General features: G+C 40.9%; 1 protein-coding gene across 1 annotated transcript in view; it reads left to right on the top strand.

The window, feature by feature from the left end:
- Positions 1-14,794, top strand: part of CSMD1 (CUB and Sushi multiple domains 1) — a gene marked incomplete at its 3' end in the record, with an annotated part of 1,732,394 nt that overhangs the window by 1,388,986 nt on the left and 328,614 nt on the right. Inside the window, exons 13-15 of the mRNA XM_081220901.1 lie at positions 9,664-9,846; positions 11,293-11,619; positions 12,601-12,795. Coding sequence (XP_081077027.1) covers positions 9,664-9,846; positions 11,293-11,619; positions 12,601-12,795 — 705 coding nt within the window. The remainder of the gene's footprint in view (positions 1-9,663; positions 9,847-11,292; positions 11,620-12,600; positions 12,796-14,794) is intronic.

Below are 14,794 nucleotides of genomic sequence, written 5' to 3'. Positions count from 1 at the left end.
TTCCCACTTAAAAGATGAGAAAGTTAAAGACCAAGCATGAGCCCTTGACAGAGCAGAAAGGAGCAGAGATACTACAGCCTCCAGATAGCTAGCATCTTGGTCAGTCACTCCCGTGGTCCTGTAGAAGACCTCGTCATCACCATGAACTTTGATGCTCTAGATACTCAATTCCCACCCTCTTGTGTGCCCACTATTGTTCCTTCTGGTCCCCCGACACCAACAGTTCTCACCCCAAGACCTTCACGCCATTATCCCTACCATCTTTCCTCATCAGTGTCTTCTTTTCTTCACATAATCATAAAGTTGATAGAATAAAAATAAACCAGTTTCCCAATAATTATATACTACTAACGTCAGAGAATAATGTTTCCCTTTGGGCTTCATAGAAATAATATTTCAGTAAAATGTAAACAATATTCTCAGTAGTATTTTAAAGAAGTATTTATCAACAGGAATAAAGAGCAATAGGCTCTTTCAACAACTCTTGATATGTGCCAGTGACATGACTCTGAAGTTTAAGTCAGTAAGAAAAAGTATGTCAAGGGAATGTAGAAGTGGCCCTGTCTTGACCTAATGAAAGACTTAAGCTATTCTGGAAGAGTAAACTGACTGCATGGGCACAGCTTCATGCAGTTTTCCATAAGTAGTGTGTCTTTCATTTAAATTGAATTAGTTTGCTGGAGCTGGCAGAACAAAGTACTACAGACTGGGTGGCCGAAACAACAACAATTCATTTGCTCACATTTCTGGAGACCGGATGTCCAAGATCCAAATGCTGCCAGTTTGATGTCTCCTGAGACCTCTCTTCTTGGCTTGTGTGTGACTGTCTTCTGGCTGTGTGCAAATCCCTGGTGCCTCTTCTTAAAGGAACATCAGTCCTATTGGATTAGAGCCCAGTCGTTATGACCTCATTTAACCTTAGTTACCTCCCTAAAGACCCTACCTCCAAATGTAGCCATGTTGGGGCTTAGAGTTTCAGGGTATGAATTATGAGGAGACAAAATTCTGTCCATAGCATCTCTGAATAATAACTGATTAGCAGTTAATTCAATATTGTATTCCCAGATAAGTACTTGCTATGCAGATATCCTGTGTTACCAAATTAGGACAGAGCCATATGCTTGGATAAAATGACATTATCGTATAAGACGAAATGCTTAATAAGAACACATGACTGAGTAGATGTGATGCCAACTCTTTAGAGGTGACCTAATGAAGTACTGTGGGCAAAGCCAAGATGCTTTTCCAGAAGCAATTTGGGGCTCACTCCAATGCACAGATAATTGGATAATCAAGTGCCCAAATGTTGTGCCTAATTGTAGAGCAAAGTTGACAAAATTAGCCTAGAAAAATGTTTAAATTATGCATAGCTAAATGCCCATTTCAGTCCAAAAATAATCTCTGTAAAGTAGGCACAAGACATCTGTCTTAGCAGATACAGTGAATCCAGAATGTTTATCTTTAGTTTTATATAGTAAATGTTATTTAGTAACACTTAGTAGAGAAAGTAAACATACAATATCTGTCTCAGTAAAGCAGACATAGGATAGTCATCTCTAAGCAGTGTGACTTCCTATCTGTGAGAAAAACTGGCTGTAAAACACTTGGAGGAAACAGTGAGTTGATGTTCTAGGGCTGCTAACTAAAAGCGTGTGAAATGCTATCAAAAATGATAGCTTCATTTTGGTACAGTTAATGCCTCCTTAGAAAAAAAAAAAAGCTAACGGAGCAGGTAATTTATTAACAGGCTCCCTAGTTTCTAAAATTAAAATTCACTTCTTTTTTTCTTGATTATGCACCTCTTTCTCTTCTTTATGACTGGCCATCCGAATGTGGTTTCCAGCCATGACAGTAAAAAAAAATGGGAAGTCAGCAAGTTGAAGAGTCCTCGTAAATTGTCATCTAGTCCAGCAAAAGATATCTCACACCTACCTGATCTTTACAGCAGAATTAAGAAAAAACAACGAATCACAAAATGGCTTTGATTCATGATACTCTCAGGCATTTTCTTATTTTTTACCTAATCTGTTATTTTTCTCCCTCTGTGACAATTGTTCTGGTAAAACATTTTTTCTAAAATGACATTTTCCTTTTATTTACCTTTAACTATTTAACTCCCAACTTATTCCCAAAAGAATTTACAGAAACGTATTTGTACTTTTTTTCCTGAACACAAAATAACAAGATATTTAAACACTGTACCAGCTAACGTTGCCAAACGTGTTAAAAAGGATTTTATGTTTGAGAGGGGCTTTACTTTCCATTGACATGGTATTTTAGGCAGGAGTTAAATTCAATTTCTAATTTTTCTAGCATTTTGTGGCAGACATTGTGGATGGGCTATGCAGATGCCACTTTAGAAAACACTATTCTCCTTTGTCTTCCTCCATGAGAGAGTCTGGGAAGTGCTAATATTACATTTCCAGGATCCTTCAGAGGTAGAAATGGTCAGATGAGCAGCAAGACACAAAGAGATGGAACAGAAGTCACTAAATAGGGCCTCTGGAAAAGTTGTTTTTTTTTTTTTTTTTTTAAAGAAAGAACCCCACTGGCTGCCCTTGTGCGGGAATTTGACTCTCTGCTTTCTTCCTACCTTGAGATCCAGCAGCCACTTTGGGCCATGAGACCACAGCCCTAAAGATGTCAGCTAGCACATTCAGGGTGATGGAAAATAAAAATGAAGAGCCTGCGTTCTTACTGACCTGACCCATTGGTCTGTTTTGCACTCCCTACATCCATTATTCTTGTTATATGAGGAAAATAAAATGCTCATTAATTTAAGCCAAAGTTCCTTGAACTTTTTGGTTACTAGCAGCCAAATGCAATCCTGACACCATATGAAACACAATTCATACTATTTAATGACACTCTTACTGTGCCCTGTGAAAAAGAGGACAGTTTAGCTTGTGAGATTACTTAGCTGTTTTTGCACTAGTTTAATTTATTGGTGGATTTATTGCACACATTGAACCATTTCTATGTGATTGTTTTAAAATAGGCATATACAATAAATCTACTTTGGGGTCTCTCTTTATACATGTTTTAGTCCAAACTAGGGACCATTATTGGGAAACTACTCCAATTTTCCCTTTGATAGCACACATGGTTACATATTTACTTATGGAATATTTATTACCAGAGGTTATGAATGGTCTAAATCAGTATTTTTTTTGGGGGGGATGTCATCTCTATATCTGCATTCCAGTGCTGACACAGCCTAGGAAAATGTGTGTTTGTTGGGAGAAGAGGGGGCTAAATTCTGGATGTTCTTTTGTTCAAACCTTTGTGGTCCACTAGAAAGTAGCCCTTGCCAGGCTCTGCACCTAAGTGGGTTCAAGGTTCCTCATCATGAAAGCTACAGCTTCTCATCCCTTCCCCCCCTACCAGGGAATGCCTCAAGTCCTGAGTTACATACTGTCCTGTTTGACATCTGTTTCTTCCTTTCTCTCCCAATCAGTGTAGCTAAATGGCCCATCGGGATATACTAGAATTTGTGATTGGTAGGGGTGGGGCTCCTGGGGTGACTCTGATGTATAGGCAAGTTTGGGAACCACTGATGGAGACAGAAGACAGAGGCCCAGGCAAAAGAGGGGTCGGTTTAACTTTGCTTGAATCAGGGATGCCTCATTCTCCACAAACACAGTAGTTAATCTCTCAATCTCAAAGCTTCTGATCAACAGGGAAGACAAAGATAATACAGAGGCATCTCAGACATTCTCAGGTCTTGCATTCTGTTATGCTAATGCTTGAAGTACCAACTTCAATTGAATTTCTAAAGTTGGAGGGCTTCTTCCTTTCCTTTTTGACTTGTTTCCTCCTGAAATCAGGGGACCAGAAATGCTGGGTCTTGGTTAAGAGGATGGAAATTAAAATGGAAAAGAAGTAAAGGAGCCTGGAGAAGACCGCCTCATTGAAGAGCAGGGGTGGGGTGCAGGGTGGGCGATGGCAGCCCCTGACCTCTGGCCAGTCCAGTCACCTGGCCTGTGCCTGAGTGGGGCTTCCCTGCCAAACGCTGCCCTGGGCTGAGCTGCTCTGGAGCCAGTCTAGCTGCTGTGTGACCATAACTCCTACAGTGCCAGTGCAAACCATTTCTAAGTGACCTACAGGGTAAGAGCTCTGGGCTGGACAGCAAGTATGTCAAAGTTCAGAGTCTATTTTCCCTTCGACTGTTTATTTTTATTTTAAGGACATTTGATGTTTAATATTCACTTCCGAGTATCTTCGATGAGACAGATGTCTCACCAAGTGCCCTGTGATGGTCAGCCATCACAGTCCCTTCAAATTACTAGACTGTAGACTCCCTGAAGATAATAAATCATTCCTGGTCCTAGTACCCTAGCACATAAGGCATGTTCCACAATTTTTTAAAAAATCAAAGGGAATAATAAAGTTCCCTTGGTTATTACGTGAAAGATCTGTGAATTGAACCTATATTCTCAGTCTGATGCCCCTTCCTGTAGTCCATGCTACCCACCAAGAATATATAAATGGGTCAATAGAACGTAAATCATAATAACTTAGGATTGGTGTTCTGGCAGCAGAGAAGCTAAAATCAATACAGCTGATAACCCTAAGGTAAGTCTTGTCTTATGGTGGCATTTAGGTGTCTTCTCTCCAATCTTTATTATGGGACGATGTTTCACAATGATTTAAGAAACAGTTTGATAGATTATCTGGTTTCTGTAGCTCTTACAGCATGATTGTAATAAAGCACAATGGAAGAATACAATCCACATAAAAGTCTAGAGACTGTGCATAGCCTGGTCCTCAATCAGTCCTGTGTTTTTGTGTCCTCCTCATCTCTCCCTTTATCACCAGAACATGATCACTCGTGGCCTTCTTGCTCTTCCGCCTGCCTGCCAGGAGCATCCCTCCCTCAGCCCTGAGCGCTACCTCCTGCTCACTGCCTGTGGGACAGTCTTCTCCCTCACCCATCTGACTGTCCTGCACTTCAAGTCTCTGCTCACAGGTTCACTTTTCAGAGACCTTCTCTGACTGTCCCACCTGAAAAGACCCTCTCACTACTCTCTACTTCCACCTGCTTTCTCTTTCTCCAGTAATTTGTCCCTGTCTGGCATACTTTAGACTATTTGTGTATTTTCTGCTGACTACCCTAAGCCACATGCTTCACAAGACCAGCTGCTTGGTCTGCTCACTTGTTTGTTAGACCTACAGCTAGAACAGTGAATGGTGCTCAAAAGTATCTGTCACAGACTAAGCAATTAGGCAACGGTGAGTAACTCTTCATAGAGAAAAAATAAAATAAAAACCTACACAGGCTGTGTTACAGCTAAAAACGACCCAAGCCTGGGCAAACATTTCAGAAGTTCCTTTTAAATAACAATACGATGCCAAGTGTCCACTTTGTTCGGGCACTATTTAAGTACTAGGAAGTCCAGAGAGAGATAAGGCTTATCATTCTGGAAAAATTGACAGCGTAATGGTATAGAAAGGTCCACATCTCAATCAGTCTAGATGTGACTATTTCTTAAACCTCTACAGGAGAGCTACCTGTAAACCCTAGAGTAGGGAGCAAAAGTAATCTGGATTATGGGGCTTTGAAGGGACTTTAACCAAGAGGGATATTATCAAAAGGGAGAGGGTAGTATCTTTGACGGGAGGACCAGCGTGGAAGTATGAAGTGTCCTGGAACACCCAGGATGCCTCTGCCTCTGGAATGAGAGAGCCCTGGATGGGTTGGGAGACCCTGAGGTCGAAGAGGTGTCAAGTATGTGGAAAATGTACCCTGATTGACCTGAATGGTCTCTACGATTCACAGGCACCTGGCCAGTGGGTCCGCCTGCAGGTGCGCTCCTGTGGGCGGGTTTGGAGAAGGCAGGGCAATTCCTTGGAGTGTGGAGGAGAAGATGAAGAAGTGAGAGTCAGAAACAGGGAGTCCCCGATGCCTGGAAAAGTCACGTGGAGAGAGTCGGATAAGGGACACCAAGCCAGGATATTTAGCTGTGCAGAGGAGTCCAGGGGAACTTGGTTATTACTCAAACCAGCGTTCATTCATCTGCGCCAATTCTGCTGTGTGTTGGGGTCATGGCAGGTGCAAAAATGGTACAAAAAGAGGAACAATAATGGTTCTCAATTAGCGGGCAGCCTTACAGGGAAGCTGTGTACTGTACCATGAGGTAAATATCAGAGAGAAGCTATGGCATTTTGGATTAAGGGTTGGATTTAATTAAATGACTTTTGTAGATCAAAAATTATCAAATAATTGGCAAGTGGATATGGCTCACCTTAATAGTTTTAATATCCTTTCTCAGAAATGTGGCTGTTAAGTTCTCTGTCATAGCAGACTCAATTGTCAGTCTCAGTATTTTGGTTTACATGTCAATGAATACTGATATGCCAGGAAAAAAGAAGGAGCTCAGATACATTACAAAGTAGTGAATCCAATTACTCATTTATTATATAAACATTTATAGGCATAGTATAAACTATCAAATAAAAATCAAATGTATTAGAGATGAATGTTAAATATATAATGTCAATGTAACATAAATGTTTAAGTCAATTATAAAAATAACATTCAAAAATAAATACTTCATAAAATTTAGAAAAAATAACATGAAAAAGTGAAAATGAATAACATTAATTTGTAGTTTTAAAGGTCATTGTCAAAGAAGAACACATCAGTAGGAACTCCATTGAGTCCCCAGTAGACGTTTGTACAAATATCCCCAACTGCTAAAAAAGCAGCATCAGAGAAAGAGTGAGGAAATAATTACAACCTAATATTTTCTTTAGGCTCCTCATTACCAAATCCCATTTCTAGTGATAATTTAGAAAAGATATTTGACCAGCTTTTTTTTTCCCTCTAGGGGCTTCAATCTTTTCACTGATAAACGATGGTATTTGTTTCCAGGAAAGCATGTCAAGGTCATCTTTGACATCTTGCATTTTGTTGCGTATAGAAAGGAGGTTTGATGCAGTTACTGTATCAACGTCAAGCCAGTCTTATTCTTACTTTACTTGTTCTGCTTGTTCAGAAAACACATGAGGTAGATGCAGATTCTCAAGTGTAGGCAGTGTGACCTCCAAGGGAAATATCTGAATCTGTGTGGATTTTGTCACAATTACTTAGGGCTAGTGTGTAGGGGTCACAAATGCAGAATGTCCAAAAAAGCTGCCCAAATGAAGCTTCACTGGCCTAATTGTGGGACACGTTCGTATTCTGTGGGTGATGAGTAGGTCCAGCTCACACACGCGGACCTACTGATGCTGATACATCTCTCACTAGTCCATGCCGAACTCCTAATAACAGATGTGCCAGACAACAGGTTCTGCTCAGCCAGCCCTGGCCTTGCATCTGCATCAGGAAAAACCAGCATCTTTAGTGGAGATGAAGGACCACTGGGCACTCTAGAACCTCAGCATGGGAAGCGGAAAGACCCTCGTCCACATCCACCCTGTGTGTCTACAACCAGTTTATTTCAGAGCACTCTGCAAAGTCAGGAGTTCCCTGACTCAGTTAATGTAGAAAACAGTATTCCCCAAAATGCTGTAATGTATTTCATTATAAAAAGTTATGAACCTTAGCATCACAGAGGCAAAAAGAAGCTTCTAGAAGTCTAAGGTTTGCTAATAATCATAGTAGTGGCTAATATTTTGAGCCCTATATGCCCAGGGACTAATGTGAATTATACACTTTAGCTCTCACAGTCGCCCTGTGAGGTAGAAAACAGTAAACTGAGGGAGTGAAAATGGAAACTTTTCAAGACTGAATTGCACCTGGTGGCCCAGCAGAGCCTGGGAATCTCAAAACCAAGTCTGGTATTCCCATTCCTGCCCTCAAAGCTGTGTCCTTGGTCAGGACCCTGGACTTCTGCCCCCCTACCCAACTGACAGGCCACACCAAATGCAAGGTCTTTTCTGTTATAAGCCATTGGTCTGAATTGCCTTTGTTTATTTCAGTCAAAGAAATTTGGTTCAAGGCATCCCACGTGTTAAATTCAAGTAGATACATTCCCAGCTCTGTTCAACTCAAGTTCAACAACTTGAACTCCAAGGCCTGTCCTTAAGGAAGAGTGTTCTCTGAGGCTTTCTTGGGCCTGTGTTGCATCCGGGAACATTTTAGCTCCTGTATAACTGTTACTGTTAGGGTTGTCTTCTTTATTTGATACCTGAGACATCAGGAGAGCGTGATGAACCTGTCTGTACGCAGTACCTGGTTTTGTTTTGTTTTGTGTTTCATTTGCTAGTTTGCTAAGAAAACGGAAGTGGTAATATCCTACATGTTGGAGGTTCGGCACCATTATATTACAAGCTGATTTCACTTTGAAATTCCTGAACACTCAGAAGTAAAGTTTCTCCTCTTGAGGAGAATAAGCTATCTCTGGGTCAATCTCTGGGCTCGTATAGGTTCCCCATATGGCAGGCCACGTACCTGAAAACCACCCGGAAATTCAGCTCATAGTCACTTCCACAGACATTCCAAAAACTGAGAACTTGATCAGAAAGCGTTTAGGTTGCTAATAAAACCGACGTTTGAATTTGCTCTTGGTCGCGGCAAATGATGAGGTGCAAACTTGTGAAGAATCTGGGAAGGATGACCAAGACACGCCTCTGTAAGCCGTGCCCAGAGAAACCGGCCTGAACTGTGGAAACTCACTCTTCTGCGTCCGGTCCCCAGCCCTGCGGAGGGTCTTCTGAACTTGTATCACATCATGTATCGGATCACATCATGTATCACCCGAAACCCCTGCAACATCTGCTTCCCCCCAAAACCCCACAGGCTGCTCTGGACCAGTCCCTCCCTTCCTCTGAAAGCCATCTCTTCCCTCCCATCTCCCTGGAGGTCCTGAGTACAGCGGCTGAGTTTCCTTCTCCACCCAACCCTTCAGCCTCCTGCATTTCGCTTCAAACTGCCCTTCATCATCTCAAAAATTGTTACTGTTTCCCTCCATATAATGTAAGCCCCATGCCTGCGGGAATTTAGTCTTATTTGTCCACTAACCTCCTTACGTAGAACAGAGCCTGACTCACAGTTGGCCCTCAAAGAATATTTTTTGTATGAATAAATGAATAAATGAATAAATTAGTTAATACATTCTGTGTTGTTAACACGACAGAGCAAAGTTGAAATGTATATAATTTTGGTGTATTTGTATCCATATTTCATTACAATCATGTTATAATGAAAAGAGGCTTGATTCTGCATATTTTCTTTTCATCTGAAGACCATGAATATACTTGTTTTGTTTCATAAATGAGTTTTAACATCAATTGAAGGGAAAGAATATTCAAATGGATATATAGACTTAAATATTCAGTAGGAAATGAACTATTTTATATGCCTTACCTTAAAAAACATCAATTAAAACAAAATTGGTGTTTACATTTTAATGGTAGCAATTATAGATAACATGCAGGGTGTAGACCAGGAAGAAACATCTATTAATTGTAACATTTGCATTGTCAACACATCTGTGTAGCCTTGTGTATCCCTTAAAAGACAATAAGTTAAATACCTTTCTCTTAAATTTAAAGTACACATTTTTCTGGCTTTTGTAAATAAATGTTAGATGAATTGAGTATCCTTTTGAAACTGTTTACAGAAACAATGCAAAAATAAACCACTGTTCATTTTCAAAATTGTTTAAAAATGTTAATTGTGTACCTTTTTAATGGTTCATTTGTCTTTCCCATTTTCAGAAATTGAGAAGGGAGGATGTGGGGACCCAGGTATCCCTGCCTATGGGAAGCGGACAGGCAGCAGTTTTCTCCATGGAGACTCGCTCACCTTCGAATGCCAGGCAGCCTTCGAGCTGGTGGGGGAGAGAGTTATCACGTGTCAGCAGAACAACCAGTGGTCTGGCAACAAGCCCAGCTGTGTATGTGAGTACTGAGCCTGGTCCCAGGTCTATTCCGAGGCTGCCTTGAGACGAGGAGAGAAGCAGGGTGGGTGCTGAGGGCGGGCAGCTCTCAGCATCGCTTGGGAGCATGACATTGACCAGAAACAGCCAGGGCTTCTCAGACACTAGCTCTCATGCTTTCTTCACTTAATTAAAACCAATCAGTGATGTTCTTACTACTAGATAGATAAACTCACTGAGAGCTTTCCACTAGAAAGATCCTAACAGAGCATCTCTTCCATCCAGAGGGGCTGATGCCAGACTGTTTGAGCCATTAGTAGGGCCCGGGGTCTTTACAACCCAATAATGTCCTGTGACACTTAAGACAAGTTGTGAGCATGGGCTGTGCTGTCACTTTGCAATTCAATGGAAGAACTGCCTGCTTCCTCATAAGTGTTTTAACAAGTAGAAAAGAAGGGCTTCATAGCCAACTGAAAAGCAGGATTTTTTTGTAACTAAATATAGCAGTGACTGGGGAACACATATGAAATTATGTGGAATAATAAGCATATCCACACCCTAGAAATAAGTCCAATAAATGTTCCCTCCAAAAAACGAAGAATATATATTCATATATATATAAAATATTCATATATATGAATTTCACATATATAAATATTTTATATATTCACATATATATATGTGAATATATATTACTGATTTTTGAGTACACATTAAGTATTCCAACAGATTTTTATATTATCCACCCAGGACACGGTCTGATTTTCCAAGTTATTATTTAATCATTGTTATCCTATAAATAATTTAAAAATTAATTTGAAAAAATGCACTTTAAAGGCAAACACAAAATTTAAAATGAAAAGTTATCATAGAAAACTGACTAGAACCAATATTGTTTTCTGGAAATTGTTCTTATGACACAGGCATACTTTTTCATATTAATATTTGCTCTTCTGAAGGCAGAAAGTTGCAACTAGAAATTTTAATATTTGCCACAAATTTCAGTCAACTTGATAGGATCATTTTTTTTTTGCGGTACGCGGGATTCTCACTGTTGTGGCCTCTCCCGTTGCGGAACACAGGCTCCTGACGCACAGGCCCAGCGGCCATGGCTCACGGTCCCAGCCGCTCCGCGGCACGTGGGATCTTCCTGGACCGGGGCACAAACCCGCGTCCCCTGCATCGGCAGGCGGACTCTCAACCACTGTGCCACCAGGGAAGCCCTGATAGGATCATTTTTGAATCAAGCTTGCACTTTATTATGTATAGGCTCTAGTTGTTCTATATATTGAACGTATTCTATTGACAACTTGGGAAAGAGAAAATGTTATGGTCCAGGATCACCCATTTAAAAACAGTTGGACGATCCTAGGTAACTGTAGGTATGGATTTTCTCCAAGTCCTTCGCATGTAGCCAGTCCTTTGGATGTGGGCAAAATTGTTTGAAAATTTATTTGTGTCTTCACAGTTTCCTGTTTCTTCAACTTTACGGCATCATCAGGAATTATCCTCTCACCAAATTATCCAGAGGAGTATGGTAACAACATGAACTGTGTCTGGTTGATTATCTCTGAGCCTGGCAGCAGAATTCACCTCATCTTTAATGACTTTGATGTGGAGCCTCAGTTTGACTTCCTTGCGGTCAAAGATGATGGGATTTCAGATATAACCGTGCTGGGCACTTTCTCTGGCAATGAGGTGCCCTCCCAGCTGGCCAGCAGTGGGCACGTCGTTCGCCTAGAGTTCCAGTCAGATCACTCTACCACCGGCAGAGGCTTCAACATCACCTACACCAGTAAGTGCGCCAGCACCTGCCCCATGTCCACTTCTCCCCTGGTTCTCACGTGTGTGAAGCCCAATGTTAAGGCCGATACTCCAGAGGTTTTATAATCACAGTTTGTAAAATTATATAGCATTATCCTGAGAACCTAGAAAATACCTCACTCCGTTTAGGTTAGTGTCTTGCTCACCCCTATAGTGAGGACTGGATCACAGGTCTCTCCCTCTGGTTTTCCATCCATCCATCCATCCATCCACCAACCCATGTGTCCTCCATGCAACAAAATAGAATAGTAAAAAGGACTGAGGCATTTGGGGTCAGGAGCCATGGCTTAGAACACCTGCACTTGTATATACTTAGTGAATTTTGATTAGATGGCTAACTTCTCTTTGCCTCAGATTTCTCATTTGCATTAGAGATTATATTTAAGAACATCTGCTTAAATTGCATTATTGAGGGAATAAAGTAAGATAATAATGTTAAATAGGAGATACAAGTTATAATTTACTGACTGCTACTTCTCTTAGGTGCTGTGCTTATGACTTGACAGGGATTATTTCATTTAACATTGCTGGAACTCTGGAATATAAGCTTCATGTTCCTCATTCTGTAAATAAAGATAACTAGGCTCAGATCACGAGAGTAACCTGCCCAGGGGCAGGTAGTAAACTCAAGACCCAGGATGCTGATCTAGATATGTCAGAACCAAAAACCTTTTCTATCACCTACGTATCTCATCTCTATTTTTCTTAATGAAAAAGTGCTTTCAAACTGTGAAATGCTGTGTGGATGATAGTGATGTCTGTCTATCCATCTCTTTCTCTCTGTCTCTCTAGTCATCAATATTCTGTTTATTGAATATGTTTATCTATGAAGATATAACTGAAATTTAGGAAAATAAATTGCTTTATAAGTGGTTTTGTTTTCTTCTGTTTTAATACTCATAATTAACATTGAAGTATTTTTTATTCTAGTCTTTTTTCTTTTTCTTTTCAGCATTTGGTCAAAATGAGTGCCACGATCCTGGCATTCCCATAAATGGACGGCGTTTTGGTGACAGGTTCCTGCTTGGGAGTTCGGTCTCTTTCCACTGTGATGATGGCTTTGTCAAAACCCAGGGATCGGAGTCCATCACCTGCATCCTGCAGGATGGGAATGTAGTCTGGAGCTCCACCGTCCCCCGCTGTGAAGGTGCGAGTCCCCTATTGTTTGCCAGTTTTTTTCCTTTGAAATGGTACATCTAATTTAAAAAACAGACAAGCAAACAATCAATCAACAGTACTGGTTTCCTAGGGCTGCCGTACCGAGTACCACAAACTGGTGGCTTTAACAACAGAAATTTATTCTATCCCAGCTCTAGAGGCTGGAAGTCCAAGATCGAGGTGTCAGCAGGACTGGTTCCTTCTGAGGCTGTAAGGGTGAGCTGTGTTCCAGGCCCCTCTCCCAGCTTCTGGTGGGTTTGCTGGCAGTCTTCGGAGTTTCTTGGCTTATAGAAACATTGTCCCCACTTTCTCCATGTGAGAATGTGTCTGTGTCCAAATTTCCCCTCTTTCTAAGGACACCAGTCATATTGGACTAGGGCCCAGTCTAATCTCATCTTAACTAATTATGTCTGCAGTACCCTTTTTTCCAAATAAGGTCACATTCTGAGGTGCTGGGATTAGGAATCCAAAATATCGTGGAGGAGTGCATAATTCAACCTATAGCAACAGCATAGTTTTTAGTTAACTGCTTTGTTGCCCTTAGTGTAGCTGACATAAATGCTCCCTAACTAATTTTCTTCTTGACATTTCCACTCTAGTTACATATGTAAGAAAACCAAAAGGGAAAAAATTAAGGAGGATATTACCTTTGATGTTTACTCAGGTAAAAAAAAAAATTTACTTAGAATGTAAACTCATACCCTCCCTATCAGAATGGTCCAAGTGTAATGAGCTAAGAAAGGCCTTTTAAAAAAGTATCTCTAGTAAATGCCAAAGAGATAGATACTTTTTAAAAAGTAGACATTTTTTAGAGCAGTTTTAGGTTTACAACAAAATTGAGTGGAAGGTACAGAGATTTCCCACAGACCCCTACCCCCCATATACGCACAGCTGCCCCCATTATCAACATCCCACACCAGATAGTACACTTGTTACAACCGATGGACCTATAGTGACACGTCACCATTACCCTGAGTCTGCAGTTTACATTAGGGCTCCCTCTTGGGATTGGCCATTCTTTGGGCTTGGGCAAATATACATGACATGTATCCACCATTATAGTGTCACACTGGGTATTTTCACGGCCCTAAAATCCCCTGTGCTCCACCTATTCATCCCTCCCTCCTCCTTCCCTGCTTGCTAACCCATAGGGGCAGTGGGGCTCTGCCTTACCTCCTTGTGCTGCCCTCAGCTCTACCTCCAAAGTTATTCTTCATTAGTTCAAGGATCAGCATTATTTTAAATCATCATTGGCTGATGCTGCTAAATTTACAGAATGATGTTTCTCATTTCCACAGTTTCATAAATTGTTAAAAATTCGGTGGACTGTGGGCACCACCCAGGATTGGAACCTTGATAAATTGAAGGGCAAGAACACAACAGTAGGATTTTCCTTTTTTAATTTATTTTTATCACATTCTAAATATATGCTTTTGTATATTTTACATTTTATCAATGTTAATAAATGGCTAGGTTATTATCCTTTATAAATAATTAAACAATACAATCAGGGTTCTCAGATAAATGGTACTAATAACAGGGCAGGAATAAATATGTTTGCAGATACTGCTTCAGCCTAGCGTTTCGCTTCTGACTTTGAAGCGTGAATAATTTTACAAGAAAGAAGCTCAAAACAAGCAATACTGTCTAGTCTCTGTTCTGTCTGCTACGGTTCTCACTGCCACTGGTGTGCTTACCTGCAGTGGGCTGTGTGCAGATAGGTGTAAGCTGCAGGGCAGGTAGGTTTCTCTGCGCAGTTGGGGAAAGAAAGGGCACCAGGAGGTGGCAGGTGAGGGTTCCCATAGAGTCAGACAAAAGGAGAAAGTACCACGTTAAATGGGAGCAGGCAGTTCTCTCACTGTTTGGAAGAGACCTTCAGATGAAGTTCAAGGCAAACCCCAGCTATGGGTTGTTAACAGCAAAACAGACCCTTAGCACAAGGACTAGTTAATGGTGAATAAGATTGTTGAAGTTTACTTGTACTTAGA

This window comes from Mesoplodon bidens (genome assembly GCF_964165515.1).
Source record: "Mesoplodon bidens genome assembly, chromosome: 20".
Taxonomy (NCBI): Eukaryota; Metazoa; Chordata; class Mammalia; order Artiodactyla; family Ziphiidae; genus Mesoplodon; species Mesoplodon bidens.
This window is presented reverse-complemented; position numbering and strand designations above follow the sequence as displayed.